Raw genomic sequence first — 20,728 nt, forward strand, 5'->3', positions numbered from 1 at the left:
ACCATGCTCTGGGCCCCAGACTGTGGCAGTCCTGACAACCTGTCTGCTCTGTCCTGGACCCTCCATGTGCACTGGACATGTGTCACCAAGGAGAGCCCTGCCTCCCTTCTGCTCATCAGCCTGTCAGTGTACTTTTGGCTTCAACTTGTCCTGCTTCTTAGAGCAGCCACCGCCCCCAGTATGCAGGGCATTCCGCGCCTCCTTCCATATGACCCATGGGTGCAGCGGGGTCTCTTGAAACTCAGGATTGATCCAGCATTGCATTTCCCAGGAGGTGTGGTGGAGCCAGCCTTCCCTGAGTGCCTGAGGAAGTGCAGAGCTGCAGATCCTTGGGGTGGAGTCAAGGAATCTGCATCTTTCCACTCCCCAGGAACACAGTTTGAGAATCACTAAACGTAGATTTTGGAGGGAGAGACTTTCAGTTTTACATGAGACAGGATTCCTATTGAACTAGTAAAAGCCAGCAGAACATGGATTGAGAGTCGCTGTGCCTGGCATTGTTGCAGAGTCTTTCTCTCATTCTCCCTGCCTAATAGCACCAACAACTTGTGAGCCCTAAACATGCCAGGTAGGCCCCAGATCTAACCTTCCAACCCCGCAGCAGGAAGACAAGAAACTAAAGCTGAGAAGGGCTGAGTGGCTTGCCCAGGGTCCTGCCTCTGGTTAACACCGAGTTGACATCAAAGCCAGATCCCTCTATCTCTAACACCCCTTCACCCCCATCCCAGGAAAGTGTCTGGCAAGGGCCACACAGGCCTGAAACATACAGGTGTTGGGGCAGCTGGCAGCAGCAGGCAGACAAGCCATGGTCCTACAACCCCCTGCTAAGCCCGCCAACACTGAACACCTAAGCCAGAGTGTTCTGCTCTGCAGCCGGACCAAGGTGAGTCACTTCACCTTGACTCAGCCCAAGAGACCCAGATAGCACACCTGGGAGCACACCTGTGCTGTTTAAGCCACCCAGTTGTGGAAACTGTTGCCGCACCCAAGAGAAGCTGCATACTAGAGTCCTGAGCCTGCTTGGCCTGCCTGATCTATGCCTGGTGGTGCTCCTCAGGCCCTCTGCAAATGGGCAGCCCCATACTTCTTGGGGGGCCACCCTGCCGGGTCTGGAGTGAGACAGCTCACTGTGTGGCCCTTCATTGGGCCAGGCTTCACCTCTACTCTGCTGGTGGGGGGATTGATAAGTTGCTATGTCTGGTGTTCCTGACATGATGTAGGATGGCCATGTGTCCAGTGCTCCTGATAGAGTTTCCTGGGTCAAGGTGAAGCATGACTCATCTTGGTCTGGCTGCTGGCTTGAGCGTTCAGGGTTGGTGGGCTCAGCAGTGAAAACATCCCGAGTTTGCATTTCTGCCATTGTAGTTTTAATTTTCAAGTGGTCTTGCCTGTGTTCCAAAGGTTTCTAATTATAGCACACTGCTCTGTTGCGTGGATACAAACTCCCTCTCCATGCTGTGCACTGTGAGTTTTCCTCCTGCATTGTCTCTGCTCTTTACCCCTTCCTAATCTGTAGTTTTCTTGGTCTTCTGAGGTAAAGACCCCCTCAGGTACCTGGCGACATGGTTGGGAGACATCATCAGCAAAAGGAGCATGATGGGAATCACCAGGCGTTTCCCTGGACACCCCCACCTGCCAGTCCTTCCATCTGCTGGGCTGTGCGGGATCTTCATCGCTCATTGCACTCCAGAGCCAAATGCAGAGGGAGAGGCCCAGAGAGGACCCACCAGGACTCAGGATTTTATCTCCTCTCTTCAGTAGGTGTGAAGACAGAACACACTCTGCTCTGAATCACTCTTTGATGTATAGAACAGCAATCCCCAGGCTATGCCTGCCCTGAATGACTCCATGGTTTGTAGAACAGCAGTCCCCAAGTTGCACCTGCCCTGGGTGACTCCATGGTGTGTAGAACAGCAGTCCTCAGGCTGTGCCTGCCCTAGTGATTCCATGGTGTATAGAACAGCAGTTCTCAGGCTATGCCTGCCCTAGTGACTCCATGGTGTGTGGAACAGCAGTCCTCAGGCTGTGCCTGCCCTAGTGACCCCACTGTGTGTAGAACAGCAGCTCTAAGCTGTGCCTGCCCTGGGTGACTCCATGGTGTGTGGAACAGCAGTCCTTAGGCTGTGCCTGCCTTGGATGACTCCATGGTGTGTGGAATAGCAGTCCTCAGGCTGCGCCTACCCTGAGTGACTCCATGGTGTGTGGAACAGCAGTTCTCAGGCTGTGCCTGCCCTGGGTGACTCCATGGTGTGTGGAACAGCAGTCCTCAGGCTGTGCCTGCCTGAATGACTCCATGGTGTGTAGAACAGCAGTTCTCAGGCCGTGCCTCTCCTGAGCCACTCCATGGTGTGTAGAACAGCAGTTCTTAGGCTGTGTCTGCCTGAATGACTCCATTTGTAAAGCACTAGTTTGCCGTGAATTGTTTGATTTTGAGTATAGGTGCCAAGGTAGAATGACTTCACACCTGTTTGTAAAAGTAAATAGCCCCCATCTGTCTGGCACCACCAGAAGGCACAGATTGATGCATAATTTATGCATGCCACCCTAGAAAACTAAATCTGGAACACCTGGACATGTGGCCATCCCACATCATGTCAGGAACACCAGACATGGGAACTTATCAATCCCCCCACCAGATGAGAACCCCTTCCTTGAGACCCATTAAAGGAGGAGCTCCCTGAGACTGGACACAGCAGCTCCTTGACCCCATCACCTGGTCACTCATCAGGGGCCTCACCCAGGAGAATCACCACAGAGATGAACCTTCGATTTCCTGTCCTATCGGGCCTCAGTAGTGCCAGTGAAGACCACTCACGGCCGTCTCCCAGCTGACACCTCGAGCTGACACTCTGAGACTGAAACTGCCATCCACCTGGACCCTCTGCTTTGACACTGCTGCAGAACTGGTTTGTTAAAGTCCTGTCTGGCCACCTACAGTGGCTCTGACTCTGCACTTTCTTTTCTCTGCCTGTGCTGTTGGCAGGGCCTCCTGTGACCCTGGGGAGCGTTGGCCCTTTCTTAGTCTTTCTGTGACCTGTTTCTATATCACTGAAATTTGAAGTGTGGTGAGACTTGTTTAGATAATGGAAATTAAGATTGGAGTAAAAGGTGTGAGTGCCCTGCTCACGACCACCAAGTGACCCACAGGTATTCAGAGGTCTGCTGAAGGTGGTGCAGCCTGTGAATCATGGTTATTCAGTGGACTCAGACCTCATGGAGAGGCATGGAGTGTTTCATCTACGTTGATGACGTCGCCTGGTCACGTGGGTGGGAACCTCCTCTGTCCTCTGCTCTTACCAAGTCTGGTGCCTCCAGGTCTTGACTTCTCTAGAATTTCCCCTGCTTCTGATATGGCTCAATGGAGAGGAGGCAGAGAAGAGAGCAGGGAAGACAGCGGGAAGGCCAAGGCTGCACGACAGCCACTCCTATTCTTCCATCTTGAAGGCCACAGCTGCATCAGATGCCCCATTGAGATAGAAATTTCGGAACAGGGGGAGGGATACTGAGTCTCTACAGAAGTGACCATAAACCACTGAAACCCAAAAGGCACCCCTGTTCACTGCATGTTGTGACCAGAGGGCAAAGCCGGAGCAGGGAAGCAAGTACAAGACTCCAACTCCATACCAGCGGTGCTCTCCCGCTGGAGATGGTGGCTCAATGCTTATTCCTTGCTTTGCCCCAGAGGTGTCCCTCCTGACATTGCCCATGCTCTCAACTAGTGTATATCTCCTTTCCTAAATAAGCCTCTGTCTATGACTTTGACAGGAGCATGCTGAAATTCTTGTCAGTTGTGTATGACCCTGCTCGTCCCGAGTAAGTTCCCCTTCTATCTCAGAATTCCTTGAGCCCTCCTCCAGATAAGGCTTCCCCTGACACCCCAGCCTTGCCCCCCACCCCCACCCCCTGAGACTTCAGCTCCGGCTGTGGCAGCTTCTGTCCTGGTCCATCCTGACTCCACCCTCAGCCTTTCTGGATGACCCTGCCCCTCTGTAGCCCCTAGGTTGTCCCCAATCTGGTCTGCAGGAGTCCCCCCTCATGACTCAGCAGGAAGTCTGTGGTCAGCTGAGCCCTGCATATGCTGAGTCTGCCTTTTCCATCTATATGAGCAGCCTCACCTTCCACCCTTTCTGTCCATGCTGCAGCTTAGGTCTTCACAAGTTCTCCTTGGGATGGTTTTACGATGCTCATTGTGTATTTCTTTTTGAGCGCAGCAGGCTGAGCTGGCCATGCTAAGAGCTGGGCACACTGAGGCTATAGCCCTGAAAGAAGCAGCAGACGGAGCTGATAGCCCTGAGGGTGGCCCATGGCCAGACAGTGAAGGGCTGCCTTGAGACCAACAGAGAGCTGCTGGGGCTGGTGGCAGGATGGCAGTGAGGAGGGTGGCTAACACAGAACTGAGAGCTGGTGGTGCAGAGCTCAGAGCTGTGAACACTCAGGCAGCTGTGCTTTTTCTACAGTGGTTTTCCATCTTGGGTACAGTGGGCTGAGCTGGCTGCACTAACAGCTGGAACCTGAGGCTGCAGCACTGGAGGCAGCTGGAGCTGAGAGGGCTGAGGGGAGCTGTCAAGGTGGGTGTAATGGGGATGTGGAGCCGTGGTCCAGCTGCTGGTGGTTGCAGACTCTGATTGCCAGGATAGTGGTGAGCAGGACTGCTACTACCAAAAGCCACGAGCTGCGGGTGTTCAGAGCTTAGCTGCTGACACTCAGAATCGTGCCTGGCCTTTGGGTGACTTGTCCCCCTCCTCCGTGATTAACTGTGGAAGTTTAGTCAGAGCCGTGTGGCATTTCCCCAAAACAGGAGCCAGTTCTGCACCTTTTGAAGGAAGTGCTAATAGAATAAAACTGTCCCTTAGCTTGTCCTCGGGCATCAGCAGGTGAGCTGAGTTCTTCCTGCTAGAGGCCAGTTTTGGAAGTGTGGATAGTGGATGGTGACACCCTGCGGTGGTGTCCTTGGTGAGAAGTGGGATGACCCTGTATGATTAAGAGATGTTTGCTGCACATCTTGGCAGATGCGACGGTCCTTCCAAGACCCCTATACTCAGCCCTGAAGAGACTGACACATCCAGTGTGGGAGCAATCTCCCAGGAGCAGGCTGTGCTCTGGGGTCTTCTCTCCATGAGCCCGAGAACACCTCCAGCTACCATGTTATCAAGTCCAGTTATAGGGCCAAAGATCACATGCTGGCAGAGCTTGGTGGCTGGCTGTGACCACTGTGAGACTCTGGCGGCCAGTGGTCCATTTTTAGAACACAGAATTCAGCCCTAACTGGGATGTAAGATCCACTCGAAGCCATTTTAACCACAGCCCTTCCTTGTGCCCACCTCAATTTTAAAATCAGCGGTTCATGTAGATGGTGATCTCGAGCTCCTCCCATCAGAGCAAGGCCAGTGCTGCGTTAGGGACAGGAACAGTGGACTGGCACCTCTGGCCCAAGTGTGCTTGCTTGCCAGGTTCGGTAGCACACCCTTCTGTGGAAGTCAGTTTGCCTTGAGACTGCTTCTGAGTCTGTTCCTCACAGTACCTGTTTTTTTCTAATGAATACCCCTGCAGATTCCCATGAGAAGCACGTGTGCCTTCTCCCCACACCGGGCTCAGCATAAAGAGCTTCCTCCACATGACAGTGGGTGGGCCCTCAGTGGGGTGGGCCTGCACCCGCCTCAGGAGCCGGTGACTACACAGGCAGCCCCAGCCCAGGATGCCAAGCCTGCTGTGGTGCCTCTCTGAACCCCCTGAACCGGGACAATTTCTGACTTGTTCCGGTGACCTCCCCAGTATGAGTACCAAGCCAGCGTTCTGTAGCACATGCTTCAGTGTGGACTTATCCAGTGTTTTTTTCACCAGTAGGTGGGGGCTTTGGGTCAGGAGTCACAGGTAGGAGCCCTCCCAGGTCCTGTGGGAGCACTTACTCCATGGAGCTCATTGCTGACGCTGGCCTGGGTCCTGGCCGCGTGGCATCTGCAGGCTGCCACCCAGGAGGCTCCAGATTCTGCCAGGGGTAGGTGGGGGGCAGCTGCCTGAGGCTGTGTCAGGCTCCTCCTCCACTTGCCTTGGCTGGAAGCCTCTATGCAGGGTGCCTCCTCCCCGGACCCTTGACGTGGGGGTTTCCATGTTGGGCAGGCTTTGCTGTGCACCCTCTTCCCCAGGCCATGATGACTACCGAGGGCAGCTCTTGACCTGGACGCTGAGGGAGGATGTGGTAGCATGGAGTAGCATCCCGCCAACCTGTGAGGAGCATGATGTGAACAAGAGGGAGCCTCCGTGCATTTGGCCTGGACCCCTGGTGTTGGCCTTCACACTAGGCCTGCCGCCTCCTCAGGCAGCAGGCAATGGGCTGGACCACAGAGGGCCACATGTCCCCCCCCCCCCAGCTTCCAGCAGGCCAGGATAGGCCTTCAGCCTTGAACCTAGATAGTGCTGACCACGGGCTGGGGATGCTCTTCTCCTGCAGGCCACACATTACCCCTATTGTATTTCTAATCCTGAATCCCAAATCCTGTCTCTACACTGCTTGGGCCTGGTGCTGGGCTCTGCAGGGCTACTGTGGATGGCTGCTGCCTGGAGATTCTGCCCATGATGCCCATCCCCACCGCTTTGTCCCCACAACCCTAGTTCAGATGGCCTTCCACCTGGACACTGAGACCCTAATGGAGCCCCTGCTCCCTCCCTTGTCCCTCTCCAAGTGTCTGCTCTGCACACCACCTGATCACTTCCTGGTCTGCCTCCAGCCTCTCTAGCCCAGCCCCAGTGGGCCTGAGTGGGCTTGCCCCTGGCTAGCTGCTGGTCACTGGCACACCAGTAGGCCCTTCCCCATGCATCTCGGTTCTTAGTGAGGGACCGGCTCTTCTTGCCACACCTCCCCTCCTCCTCCTTGTGGTGAAGCCAGGCTACCCTGCAGGGCTCAGCTCTTCTGTGAGAATAATCACTCCCCTTCCTTTCCCTATGTGGAAACAGCTCACCTTCGAGAGCCTCCTCTCATCCTTGTGGCTTTACCTGGGCTGCACATGCTCCAGCTGCCACTTAGGCACAGAGACAGAGTCCAGGGCCAAGGCACAACAGGGCTGCTCCTGCTCAGGTCAGCCCCATGTGTGTCTGTGCCCTTGCCAGTCAGATTGGCTTTGGCCCATCCTAAGGACCTAAGCTAAACTTGACAACTTCTTTAGTGACCCTATCCAGGTATAGTCACATTCTGAGGCCTTGGGGCCAGCTCCTCAGCATGAGTTCTAAGGGATACAACTCAGTCATGACTGCTTTCTTCCTTCTTCCTCCTTTCATTCTTTCCTTTCCATATAAAGATAACTTGAGCCCTATTGTTCTGGCAGAGATAAAAGAGCAGTGTAGACAGAGTCCTTGCCTCCAGTGGCATCTAAGCAACCAGAGGACAGAGAAGTGACCTCCTGAGAGCAAGGGCCCGTCACAAGGAGCTGTCAGTCCCTGGGCATGGCAGGGCTGTGTCCTCATTGCTGCAGAGCCCCCACCACTGCACCATAATCCCATCACAGGAAGAAGGGCAGATTTTCTGGGGACATGGTCACCTGAGGCACCTCTGTCTTGTGATGACGTGAATGATCAACCAAGACTGACTAAATCGACACCTTTCACTCTTGAAGAATTTTTTGCTGAAGGATGAACTTTTTTTTTTTAACCTTTATTTTATTTATTTATTTTTACATGGTGCTGAGGATCGAACCTGGGGCCTCACACATGCTAGGCAAGCGCTCTACCACTGAGCCACAACCTCAGCCCCAAGGATGAACTTTTCATCAGATTTAAACCAGGGATGAGATACGCAGGCCTAAAAAGACGGGGTCACCACATGCAGGGGAATCAACTTCAGAGTCTTCTATTTGGAAATCTCAGTTTTCCCCATTGTAATACTTTATGCATCTAAAAATTGTAACTGCAATGATGAAATAATGTTATGTTTTGACATGAGCCAAAATAAAAACAAGCCTCATGCTTCTAAAATGCTGAGCACGTTAATCAGAACCTTACAAAGGCTTGGGTGCTTCTTGAGGAAATGAAAAGTGCAAATTAAAAATGTCCACTTAGTTGTTGCACAATTAAGCCTCAACAGCTGGCCTGCTATGCCGACATAGGGCTCTGCAGTGTTGGTAATGGGTGACAGCATTGGTAATGGGTCATTGGGTCAGAGTGAGGCTCACACACGCAGCTGTCAGGTGAAGAGCCCTCTCCTTTGCATTTCATTCTGAGGCTGGTAGTGATTTCCCTTCTGCCCAACAGTGGGACAGACCTGCACATGACCACCTACAACCAAATGTTCTCTGCAGTCTGGGCCCAGGGGCCACAGAGGCTCTTTTGAATCCCACTGGGCTACAGCCCTCTAGTGGAGTCCTATTGGTCTTCACCACCTCCTCTGGTCTCTACAGAAATCCCAGGCTGTGACATCCCAGTGGCAAATGTGGGGAGAAGCCTGGGGCGGAGGTGCCTGGGTGGGGCAGCCCAATGTGGAGGAGCGACACCCCATCCCAGGACCTAGACCTGTGCTGGCAAAGACGCAGTCAAGGTAAAATAGTAACCACTGTGGCACTGGCAGTGGCAGCGTGCCAGCACTGTGCATGCTGCCACCTGTGAGCTTTTCATTGTTTAATGTCACACACACACACACACACACACACACACACACGACCCCTAACTGCTGCACATTTCTGGTGAGATGCCACTTTCCTTTAAGGCTCCTTAAAATCCAGCTCTTAGCAGATGGGGGAGGAGAAGAACCAGCCCTGCATTGAGGGAAGCAGTCAGGGACTTCCCAGTGTAGGGGACACTTTAAAAATTGTGCCATTCACAACAGCAGTATTAGACTTTCAAAATCTTCTAACCAAAATCGGTTGCATGACTCACAGACCAAGCCCAGCGATCCTGTGAACAGCTGTCCTCAAGCCCACAAGTCAGGTGTGATAACCAGCACCGACTTGGGAATTCATTGGGAACAGATGCTGCCACTCAACCTGGCCAATCTCAGACAGGGAAAGACCCCAGGCTGATGCCCAATGGGCCATCTCTGCACCTCATCTCAGCCTTCTGTCCCAAAAGGCTGCATGGTCTAGGAGCCTCTCCTGGTTGCAAGGGTGGCAAATTGCCTTGGCAGGTCAAACTCTGTTATCTCATCTAAGGTTTTCCTGTAAACCACTGTAACATTGTTACAAAATTCCTCATCACAGGACCACAGGTTCTCCCCATAGCAGCTGAAGCTCGGCCCTCATACCCCAGTTCTGGTCCTGAGCACTCCCTTCCTTGAGAACCTCAGTTAACTCCCACAGCTCTTTTCTGCAAGCCCCATATGACGTGTTCGTACCATGGAGCACAATGTTCCACAGGACTCAGGTGCCCTGTGGCGCAGCCTGGGACATTCTCTGCTCAGTTGTACAGGCCCCAGAGCTTACGTCAATCATTCACACACAAGCTCTTTTGTGATAGGCCCTAGTCAGTGCCTTGGGAACTCGCTGTGCCAGCTCCAGCCTCTTTTTCCCTTGAGGGATATCAGCACATAGGCCACTGTGGTTCTGCTTTCTCAAATGTATCCATTGCTTGTGTCTTCAACTCGCAGTTATTTTCTTCATTGTATTTTATGGGCAACCTGTAAGTAGAAAACCTGGGAGGGATGATGGTGCAGTATCATTCAGCATCCTAGCAGCTCAAAGGGTCACTGAAGAGACCTAAGCCACTGCTATCTAGAAAGCCAGTATGGGATGAGGAGGCCAGGAGCATGGGAAGCCTCAGGGTCCTGCAGAAAGAAGCTCTTATCAGTGCAGGCATGGAGAAGTGGGGCTGTGAGCTCAAAGCAGCAGCTTTGCAGAGCTGGAGGGGCAGAATACCCTGTGGAAGGATCCAGCAGGACACCCACTCCCGCCATTTCCCCAGGGACCCAGCCAGCAGGAAGCAAAGGACCAGGCAATCAAGGGAAAGAGGTGGGCCATGCCAATAGGGCAAGAAGGGTGACAGAAATAGCAAGGAAGCAGCAAGACAGACCGTGTGCTGTAGCTCTTCATCGCCATGTCCCCTCTGTGCTGAAGCATCTGTACCGTACTGGCCAGTGGTCTTCCTCCATCAAAGGACAGATCTGGGGTCAGGAGTCCTGCACCAGAAGGTGACCTGCTCACAGCACTGTGGCTTTTGAAACTAAACCATGATATGTCACTCTTTCCTGAATGTGCTATTCCTAAAACAGTATTTTCCTGTCACTATCGACAAATATTAAAGGAGAATCTAGTAAGTACGAGTTCCTGCTCCTCTGCACACTGATGGGCTCAGAGAGGCTATTGATATCAGCAAAAAAAAAAAAAAAGAAAAAGAAAAAGATAAAAAAAGCAGAGCCCATGGTTCTCCCTCATGGTTCCAGGAGAACCCAGACCCTATGCCTAGAGTGAGAGGCTCAAGTCCCATCTGCTCTGGAGGGTGTGAGCTCCACTTGTGATGGACCCCAGGCCACAGGCTCAAGTCCCATCTTCCCTGGAGGGTATGAACTCCACTCAGGTTGGACCCCAGTCTACAGGCTCAAGTCCCATCTAACCTGGAGGGTATGAGCTCCATTCAGGAAGGACACCAGGCCACAGGCTCAAGTCCCATCTGCCCTGGAGGGTGTGAGCTCCACTCATGCTGGTCCTCAAGATGCACAGCTGCTATGTCTCTGTAGTCCCTGAGCACTGCTCCGGGGGAGGCAGGGGACATACACCCCCAAGGCAGCAGCTGTCTCCTAGGGCATCTGCACAGGGCAGTGTTGCCTTGGCTTTACTCGAAGGCCGCTGCTCCACCTGCGTCCTGTTTCTAGGCAGCTCTCCCAGTGCTCTTCCCTGAGAGGCTTTTCCATATCTGGATCTGAATCATGTTTCCATATCTGGATCTTGTTACACATCTGGACACATCCAGAACCTGAACACACTGTTGCCTGTGGGTCCTTGGAAGCAAACGTTTGCTTAAAGCCATTCCATGACTGTATCTTAGAAAGTCATGTAAAATGTCAACAGAAATAACCCAAGAATGTGCTATGTCCAATATTCCATGTTAAACTACATGCTTTATGGTTCTGAAATATGAATTCTTCAGCTCAAGGTAATTTGTGTGATCTTGTGTTAGATGGGGACTTCCCAGCCCTGTGTTCCTTAAAGCTCTCCCGCCCACGGGGTCAAGTCCAGGGGCTGCTGAGGCTTGGCCAGCGTGGTTGAGGGCCTGCCTGGGTTGAAGAGCTGACTGAGACTGCATGAGTAGGAGACAAGCCTGGATCCCAGAGAGCCCAGACAGCCAGGGAAAGGGAGGAACTCCATCCCTAGAAGGCACAGGCCTCCTGACAGCCCTTGCACAGAGCAGGGGTGCTCCACAGGGGGCATGGGTTCTGTGCTATTTTGGGTTTTACTTTTTCCCCATATTTCTTACTGCTGCATTATAGTTTTTTACAATGGTGGGATTTGTTGTCACATGTTTGTAATGCACACAAGGCAGGGAGAGGACCCAGGCAGAAAGGGAGATCCACCCAGATCTAGTCAGCTGGGGATCAGGTCTGCAGGTTCAGATTAGGGGTCAAGGGAGTGTGTGGCCGAGCAGGGACCAGCCACCCTGCGACTGACCTCAGGACCCCACATGTCCTTCCCAAGGCTTGTCCCCAGCCCTGAGATTCTGAAACAAAGCCACCAAGAAGTCCACTCATGCGGGTGGCTGGAGTGCACTCTTGGTGGCCACGTCTGGGTTTAGGTCACTGGGCCACCATGGCCTGTGCACAGCTCTCCCAGCTTCCCAACTGGCCTGAGCTCTCATTTAAGAATTTGAGGAGCCCAGGCACAGTGGGAAGGAGAAGGACAGGAGGAAAGGCAGGCGGGGAGACTCTGGTGTTCCAGGTGATCTTGTAGGTGAAAGTTCTGTATCCCCACTGACCAGCATGGACCAGAGCTTTGATAAATGTATGCCTGCACCGTCCCCAAGGGCATCAGTCTTCTGGCTTCCAGCCCCTTCCACTTAGCTCAGAGCTCAAACACCTACCTGCACCTACTTGCCTGGTGAAGGGGACAGAGCTGTGCCCATGAGAGGGTCATGGCCCTCAGTCCACCCCACACTATGTGTTGTTGTAGCCTGGATTCCCACTGAGACATACGGCTCAGTGTGCCAGGCATAGGCAAAGGTGCTTGTCATTAGATGGAGCCTCCAGAACCCCTAGGCCTCACATTGCACAGGTGTGATGGCAGAGGGGACATACTCCCTAAAAGTCAGGATGCTTCTCACCCATTTTCACCCAGGTGTGGCTGAGTCTATTCCCTGCAGTAGAAAAGGCAGACATGACATCCTCAGGTCAGAATTTATTTCACACCACCTCATTTACAACATGTTCAAATACAAGTCTGCCAGTGTCCCTGATCCCTGGAGAAGGAGGGCACAGAGTGGCCAGGCACAAGGCGGGCCTGTCTGGAGAAGACCTGCACCCACTTTGGCTTAGGGTTCCTGGGTGGTCCTTCCTAAGGCTGCCAAGCACAGAATATGTTATAAAAGGCCTCCTTATGTGCTCATGGTGGGAAGAGATGACAGGTCTGGGGCTGGGTACAGGGTTAGGCCAGGATGCCATCCTGGACTGTGGGGACAGGCTGAAGAGATGCTCTCCAGCACACGTCCAGAACCCTCTCTGCAAACCAAGCTGCTCCTCAGCCTGAGGCTCTGAAGTGGACTCTGTATTAACTCCACCACATGCTTTAAAAAATGCTCAGCCTAAACCCCATTTCACAGACACACAGGACAACCTCGAGCACAGCTGTACCCACACTCTGACCTGTGCAGCAGCCTGCTCAACCCTGCTGCACTGAAGGTCCAGGCATAGAGCCCTGACCACACTGGCACCATGGGCATCCTCTGCTCCCCACTTCCATTTGGGTGTAAGGGGTCCAGTCCTGATGCTCACTGTCCGCTGCACTCACTTCCTGTTTAACGTCACCCACCAGCTCAGGGCTCAGCCCTGCCCACCCGGCACCAGGGCTGCAGAGTGCTGGGCAGCACAGAGGCTGCAACAGGTGTCAGCCCCAGCATCTCAGTGAAGCAACTTCGTTTGCTCAGGTTGGAACAAAATGCTTCAGGAAACTATGACGACGCCAACGTCAACGTGTTGAAAAATCAATAGTAAAGTCTATGCATTTAGTGGTTTAAAGATTAACCTTTGTTAAACAAAGAAATTCTTTCATCTCACTAGCAGGAATAAGGAAGCCCCTAACCTAAAGTATGGAATGACCCTTCACTGTTTTCTATAGAAAAATACAACCTAGATTTTTTTTTTTTTTTTAAAACATAAAAAAGAACACAGAGCACCAGGACTGTCACATTGGGTTCTCAGGAGGTATCCCCAGCTGCTTACTGAAGTGGTCTGGGGTTGCCTTGTGCCAGGATTTGGGCCTGGCTGCCTGTGGCCTCTCAGACCACGCTGCTGCAGTATTAGAGGATGCTTGCCTTCAGGAGGGTGGGCTTTAAGATCCCCTGAAGAACATATGCATGTGTGGCGCCTGTCATCCCCAGCCAGGAAGTGACCAAGTGGTCCTGTACAGACCTGGCCCCCTCGGGCTGGAAGCCACTGGACACCTGGCTGGTTGTTCTAGCAGCTCTCAAGAGACCTTCTCCTTAGTTTTGTTTTAAAGTGGTCTCAAGCTTGTTTACATTAAGATACATTTAAAATCACCCCAAGGGTATGATACAGTATCTGTTCACAGAAGCAGAGACAAGGGTCCCGAGTCACCTAATCTGCTTCCCACTAACATTTAAAGTTTGAACCCTCAACAAACATAGCTGCCTGCACATGTGTATGCACAGAGAAGGACCCAGGAAAGAAGGATCACTGGGTCCCACAGAATCTGCACTGGCCTTTCAGGGGTTTGCTTTCCTGCAGAGGGTGGTGACAGTGTGGAAGCTAAGACCCTCTGCTTGGTTGTCACACTGGATGGTGTGGTGCGAGGCCCGTCCTGAGGGCCCGGAGCACCACTGTGACCTCCGGCCATTGATCCCTGGGGGAGATGGGCACTGGCCCCCATGGCTGCTCAGGGCATTCGGTGCTAGGCATGGGCAAGACTGGCCTGAGCATCTGAAACACCACGCACACTGTCCTTCCGTCTATACTGTGCTGGTTCTTTAAAATCTCAAGCAGCTGAGCATCACTCAATGGCCAGAGATGGCTTGAGATGTTGTGGCAGAGGTGCCCATTATTTCCCAGATCTTTCCTCTTATTGAAAGCAGTGTTCACTTGGTCTCCGGAAGCACTGTTCCCACCAGGGCTGACATGCGGTGAAGCCCAGGCCCTGGCAGCACCCCCATCCCCAAGAGGGGCGCAGCCATCGTCCCTGTCCATCCTGCTGACACCGTGAAATAGCAAATTCTTGATCCTGACAGCAGACTTGAGCCTTTTTCATATCAGACATAAATTAATCCAGAGGCTGAGAGCTCTAAACTTCCAGTTACAGAACATTCTTAAATTACAACTTCCTTAACTTACTTATCTCACATCAGAAGTAAACAGACAGGAAACTAAAGCCAGGGCAGAGGATGGGCCACCTGGGGGCTCTGAAATGAGTCGTCAGGCATGGGCTTGGTCGCGTGGCTGCCTCAGGCCAGGCAGCAGGACTTCCTCCACCAGGACCTGGACAAGTCCCTCACTTTGTCCGGAGTCCTGCTCTTACACTTCCTGGGCTGCTGCTGGGAGTCTGCATGCTGGATCCCAGCCATGATGGCGGCATCAAAGACCTCCTTGAGGTTTTTCTGAGTCAAGGCCGAGCATTCCACATAGGAGGCGGCTTTGATTTCCTCTGCACACAGCTTGGCTGCCTCCTCAGGCACAGGCTTCTCCCTGCCTTTGTCCAGCTCAATGAGCACTTTGACATCTTCTCTGAGGTCTGACTGTGTCCCCACCAGGATGATGGGCACTTTGGGGCAGTGGCACCGGATCTCAGGCACCCACTTCTCGTTGACATTCTGGAAAGAGGTGGGGCTCACCACGCTGAAGCAGAGCAGGAAGATGTCAGCATTGGTGTAGCACAGGGGTCTCAGCTTGTCAAACTCATCCTGCAACCAAGCACACACCAGTCACCCTGGTTAGCTCTTGCCAGCAGAAGGCCCTCTTAACCTGCTTCCTAGAAGGCCTGGCTGTACCAGGAAGCCCATGGTCCCCCCAGGAAGAGCCAGCATCCAAAACTGCTTCACTGCCTGTCCAGACACAGGCACAGCAGCGTCCACCCCAGGCCAACAAGGCCCTAGAGCCCATGGCCCGAGGCCCCCAGTGCTGTGATCACCCTGCTGAGCACATGGGAAGGTGCTTGAGCAGTGGGTCTGGAGACTGCTTTTATCTGGCCTTCAGACCAGAGTGACCCAGACTTACTATCACCTCTGGGGACTAACCATTCTTCTGAAAGTCAGAGTGTGCCTGCACTAACCCCAGACCCCACCTGATCCTGCAAGACGTCTGTTGGCACAGCCCCCTCCTCAAGACCCCAGCCCTTCCCTCCCCATGACAGGGTGAACCATGCTGTCACCCACCTGCCTGTCACCCACAGCACAAAGCATTGTTTCAGACCCAGATCAAGCCAGAGCAGTGCTGGGGACCCTGTGAGGTCTCTGGCACCAGCAATCAGGGCACTCTGTCCCTTGGTGTCCCTCACAGACACTGGTCATCATGCTCACATTCTGGCTGTAGACCCTCCCTCCCTTCCTCCTTTTCTCTTAAATTTCTTTGCTCCTGCATTGACCTCTGACAGCACCAGGGGCCTCCAGGCACAGGGCTGGGACAGATGAGCCAGAGAACGGGCACCCCCTGCACAATGAGAACAGCTGGGCCAAATGTGGGAGTGGACCAGCAGTGGGTGCCCACATGCATGGATATTCCTTTACAATCACCACTAGTGGACACACACCAGACACCTCCTACAACCAGGCCTAGCTGCGAGGACTGGGCTGTAGACAGCATGACGGGTATGCCAGTCAGTACCTCCTCCAGTCGGTCACCCCAGAGCCTGGCAGCACCACGGCCAACCACCACCGAGAGCTCTCTCCTCCCCTAGGAGTATCCTGCACCTCTTGTTCATGAGTAAGACATACACCTGTGGACACTGCCTCCGGCATGACATCAAGAAAACACCAGGCACACCCAGGTCTCAGAACCACTGGCATTCCCTCACTAGCCCCATACAGTGTGCCACTCTTTGCCAGGCCTTCCTCTGCATGGAGGACTCCTATGATGCCTCCTGCCCTGCACTTCCTCCCTCTGAGGCCCCGAGTCTCCATTTGGGGAAACAGCCAACCAGCCACACAACAGGAATGAGCACAGCCTCTGCTCACAGGCACTGCAGATGGACCCTGAGACAGGACTCACACCTTTTAGTGCCAATCCTGGGCTGCAAGAATCAATGCAGAAACCCAACCAGGAGGTTCAGCAATGAAGACCTCTGCAAGAGCAGCTCCACCTGCCCTCAGGAGCCTGCAGTAGGCCTGTAGTGTAGATGCCTCACAGAACTTGCTTTGGGGTGGGATGGCAGATATGGGCCAAGACCCACTGGTCAGGCTGATGTGCTACTTTGTTTTGTTAGTATGAAGCTTTTCCCAAGTGCCTCAGGGGTCAAAGGCTGAAGAATTCTGGGCTGTGGGAGCAGACCCCTCTCCTTCAGTGATCCTCCCTTCTTGCATGCATGGCCGTCTGTCCACCTTCACCCTAGCTGTGCCTGAGACTGTGAGTCAGGCATTCAGAGCTGCATCTGTCATGTGTGGAGATCCACAGGCACCACAAGTGCCTTCCTCACTGACTGCCTCCTGGAGTAGCAGCACCCTTGCTCACAGGCCATTGGGGTCAGTGGCTCACAGGCCACAGGGGTCAGTCGCTCACACTCCTGCCCAGAGGAAGGAAAGTTCCTTGGTTGGGCCACAGAGAGCCTGGCAAGTGTCACAGCAAGCCCTCAGACAGTAGCTGGCCAGATAGGACAATGAGGGTAGAAAAGGATGACCACCTCTGACCAGTCCTACTACCATCATGACACCCCCTGACTGGCACCTTGGAGCAGACCTGACCTTGGCCAGCAACATGCACTTCTCTTATGGAGCTCTGCAGCTGGCTTTCTGTGGGTCTTTGGAGTACAGCAATTCCCAGCAAATGACATGGGACACAGGAGGACTATCTACAAACAAAGCCACCAACTTGGCACTGAGACCTCTTCCTGAATTATAAGCATCCTTTGTGAATGTGTTTCTAAAATGGTTCTTGTGCCCTCCTGACTTTTAAAGAAAAACTACAAAGGAAAATGCCAACTCCTTCTCCACAATTCAGTCCCTTTTAAAATGTTTTCTGGGTAAAAACACTACTCCTGTTTCAAGAGCCTGCCTGGAGCTTTCCACCAGGCCCACCACCTGCCCAGCAGAGGCCTTCCCCTGTGGTGCTCCTTTCCTTGGCGAGCTCCCAGACACCAGCTCCTCTTCCCAGGAACTTCAGAGCTGTGGAGGGCAGGCCCATGGCTAAGCTGCACACCTGGGGCCCAGCACTCCGCCCACCATCTGCTCGGAGCCATGTGGACTCTGCAAGGCACTGTGTATGTGCATGGCCAGGCATGAGTGCCCAGCTCAGCACTGTCTCCTGGGGAGAGCAGCCTTCCCAGGGAGCCTGGTGGTAGGCAGGGATGCTGTGGGGCAGGAGCCTGGGGTCTGTTCCTGGGGACGCCTTGTGTCTTCCAGCATTCTGTCCTGTTCCCAGGCTGCTGCTCCACAGGAGCCTATGGATCCTGGGCCACTCTTCAGCCAACCTTAACGATGGGAAAAACCAGGCCCCTCAGCTTACAAAGAAATGCCTCCCATGGCATTCAGAAAGAGCAAGTGCAGAAGAGACTGCGCTGACTTTCTGGTCCCACAGCAAAGATGTAGGGCCATGTTGGGGTCTCCCTCCCTACAAAGGATATGAGATGTCTCAGGCTGGGCTTTAACTTGCTGCTGTTCTGGGAGGACCACAGCTGCCCAGACTCATGTGACCTCAATGTCTGTACAATAAAATCTGCCCTTACCCTGAACTGCTGTTCCAGAGTGGGTGAGCAGCTTGGGAGCCCTGTCTTGGATGTGGCACTGTGACCCTGCAAAGCCAGCTCGCTCATAAGCCTGATATCCTGGGATGGCATCTCAGCAGAGCATACTTCTACCTGCCCGTGGAGCAGCCCCAGCATTGGGCCTGACTCCTTACCTACTGGAGAGACAAGTCCAACAACAGCCACCCAGCAAGCTCAGCACAGGTGCTCACAGGGCACGTGTGAGCTTGGGGACTTGAGCAACTAGGGGGGTGAGGTGGGGTGACCAGGTGGAAACTTCTCCAGGGAACACCATGGGGACCCATGCTGTTCCTTCATCACTGCCTGGCTGTTTCCCAACACCCAGCCTCTGGACAAGAGTCCATGCCCTAGTCTGGAAAGAGCAAGGCACTGCTCATGCCTCTCTCCAGCTCAGGACTGCCCTGGCCACTGCTTCTCTGCTTCAGGGCTGGGGCTGATCCCGGAGAATCAACTGTAGCTACAGAAGCAGATCCCTTACTGGTGCATGTTCCACCTTTTCTTGAGCAAATTTCTTAAATATCTGGCTCTCTGGTCTTTAATATCACCAAAGCATCACAGCATGTTTCAATAAAACTAGAAAGCAAGGGATAACAGAAATTCCTGTGAGATAAGGGCTATTTCTGCCCAGGGTCCCCTGCTGGCCAGAATGAAGGCAGCCAAACCCTGTTTTGCTAGTTCCAGAGGTGGCCTCTTCTGCTTCCTCCCACCACCCTCCAAAGGGGCCACAGCAGGGCAGGGCTTGCTCCACCAGGCTTCGCACAACCCAGTTACCAAGGGAATTGTTTGGAAATACAGTCAAAGGTCATCTGGAAGCCTTTACAAGGCTGCTTCCTCTCCAGCACTGAGTCGTAACATGATACAGACCTGTCCTGCTGTGTCACAGAGCTGGAGTCTCACAGGCCGCCCGTCCACTGACACCACAGCTTGAAAACAAGACGAGATGATTATCAGGAAGTTTCTCAGCCCCAAACCCTCTGCTTCCAAACCCCTCTGCTCCAGTTCTGGGTCCTCCCAGTCCTCCCATGAACTAAGTAAAACAAGGAGGCCCATGGAGCATTCTCCTACACAAACCCCAATGCCAGGAGCCAGGCAGCAGACCCAGAGTCCCTGGTGGCTCCTCTGAAGGGCCTGTGCTTTTCTCACAGCCCTTGAAGATTTATTTTCCTGTCACACTTGTTACAAAGACCTAAAAGCAACACAGAGGGCTAAGTGGGAAACAGTTCTGCTGTTTTACATCAGTGGGAAACCTCCCAGATAACTCTGTTTCCCAGGGAAACAGCTGCCTGACTTTAGGGCTGATCCTAAAACTGCAGCCTTAGAGACTTGTGCAAACACAGGCTGCACATGGTCCCGTGCCTAGAAGAGGGCACCTCTCATATCCCTCCATCCCCAAGGAGGACTAAACAGAAGAGGAGAAAAGCCTGGCCAGCTTTCCCCTAGGTCAGCATGTGGGTGGGGAGGCCTGTGAAGGTCCTATAGAATTAAACCACTTTATCCTTCTGCTCAACCCAGTTGTTTACACGTATTCACACTAGTCAGCTGGGAGAGAGGCCAAGCAATACAGTGCCTGGGAACCCCTCACACTACACCTTGTAGGTAGCTTACTCTAAGGTGCAGGAAATCAGGCCCTGCCAGCAGGAGTGCAGAGATCAGAAAAGCAATTTTTTAAAAGGAGCAAGTCAGATTGTGTTTCGCTCAAGTGTCTGTGAATTAAACTTTTTCTTAAATTCCTGAAAGAGTGAATAATCAAGATAAAGGAGCCCTTTATCTTCCCAGGACACAGCACCCCTTAGGTACGAACTCGAAGGAGCTTAAAGAACAGCGCCAACAATCCGAAGCAGAGCCAGCGAGGGCGGAGCGCTGGCCGGGGCCCCGCGCCGCCCCGGAGAAGGATGGTGGGGCGACCAGAGCCTTACCGGCATGCGGGGCCAGCTCACCATGGCTAGTTCTCGGGTGCCTCGGAGCGGGGACGCGCGGGCGAGGGGCGACGGGGCCGCAGGTGACCCACCTGCCATGGGCTCGCCCGCAGCCCTCCCGCCCGCAGCACTGACCCGCCCGCGCCCAGAGCCCAGGCCCTGTGGCCGCCGGGCCGCGCCCCGCCCCGCCGCTCACCCGAGAAGTTGTCGAAGGCGGTGGGGATGTACTCGGTGGGGTAGCCGTTGGTGGTGTAGCTCACCACCAGGCTGGTCTTGCCCACCGCGCCGTCTCCGACCAGCACGCATTTGACGCTACGCCCCTCGGCGCCGCCCGCACGCCCCCGGCCCCCCGGCGCCCCGGGCCCGCGCGCCCCGCGCACCCCGCGTTCCCGGCGAGGCGGCACAGGCGGCGCGGGCAGAGGTTCGCAGCGGCCGGGCAGCGCGGGCCGCCCCTGCTGCGGGGCCATCGCGCGGCCGCGGGGCGAGGACCAGCTGCCGGGGCGGACAAAGGCGCGAGGTCGCCGCTGCGCGGGGCGGCTCTGCCCGCGGCCGCGAGGTGGCCGAGCCTGCTCCGCCCGGCTTCCCGGCGACGCGGGCGGGCGGGGAAAGAGGCGGGTCTGGCGGCGCCGTCCCCGCGCCGAGGCCACAGCGCCCCCGCCTGCGCGCCGCGCCCCTGCACCGCGCCGCCTCCCGCGAGCTGGCCGCTCGCCCAGCGCGCCGCGCGCTGCGGAGCCCGCTGGAGACCCGAGCTCCTTCTGCTTCCCG

The 20,728-nt window shown here is 54.3% G+C and overlaps 1 protein-coding gene across 1 annotated transcript; it reads right to left on the reverse strand.

Annotated features, from left to right (window-relative positions):
• Positions 1-12,290: 12,290 nt before the first annotated feature.
• Positions 12,291-20,445, reverse strand: Rhou (ras homolog family member U). Its single transcript, XM_046432134.2, has 3 exons — positions 20,160-20,445; positions 18,912-18,970; positions 12,291-15,036 (listed from the first exon to the last, which is right to left on the reverse strand). Exons 1-3 carry the CDS (start codon positions 20,428-20,430, stop codon positions 14,581-14,583), a joined length of 786 nt encoding a protein of 261 aa, XP_046288090.1. The 5' UTR covers positions 20,431-20,445; the 3' UTR covers positions 12,291-14,580.
• Between the last annotated feature and the right edge of the window lie 283 nt (positions 20,446-20,728).

The sequence above is a fragment of the Marmota monax genome, unplaced genomic scaffold (assembly GCF_021218885.2).
Source record: "Marmota monax isolate L192 unplaced genomic scaffold, Marmota_monax_Labrador192_F-V1.1 WCK01_AAM20220418_F8-fsc00071, whole genome shotgun sequence".
In the NCBI taxonomy this organism is placed as follows: domain Eukaryota; kingdom Metazoa; phylum Chordata; class Mammalia; order Rodentia; family Sciuridae; genus Marmota; species Marmota monax.

Bases quoted from the DNA above. Each gene is read 5' to 3' on its own strand.
- Rhou (XM_046432134.2), bottom strand. From the start codon at position 20,430: ATGGCCCCGCAGCAGGGGCGGCCCGCGCTGCCCGGCCGCTGCGAACCT. The intron at 18,971-20,159 runs GTGAGCGGCGGG...CTTGTTTTCAAG, and splicing joins CGCCTTCGACAACTTCTCGG to CTGTGGTGTCAGTGGACGGG. The intron at 15,037-18,911 runs GTCTGTATCATG...GCTTGGTTGCAG, and splicing joins TCTGTGACACAGCAGGACAG to GATGAGTTTGACAAGCTGAG.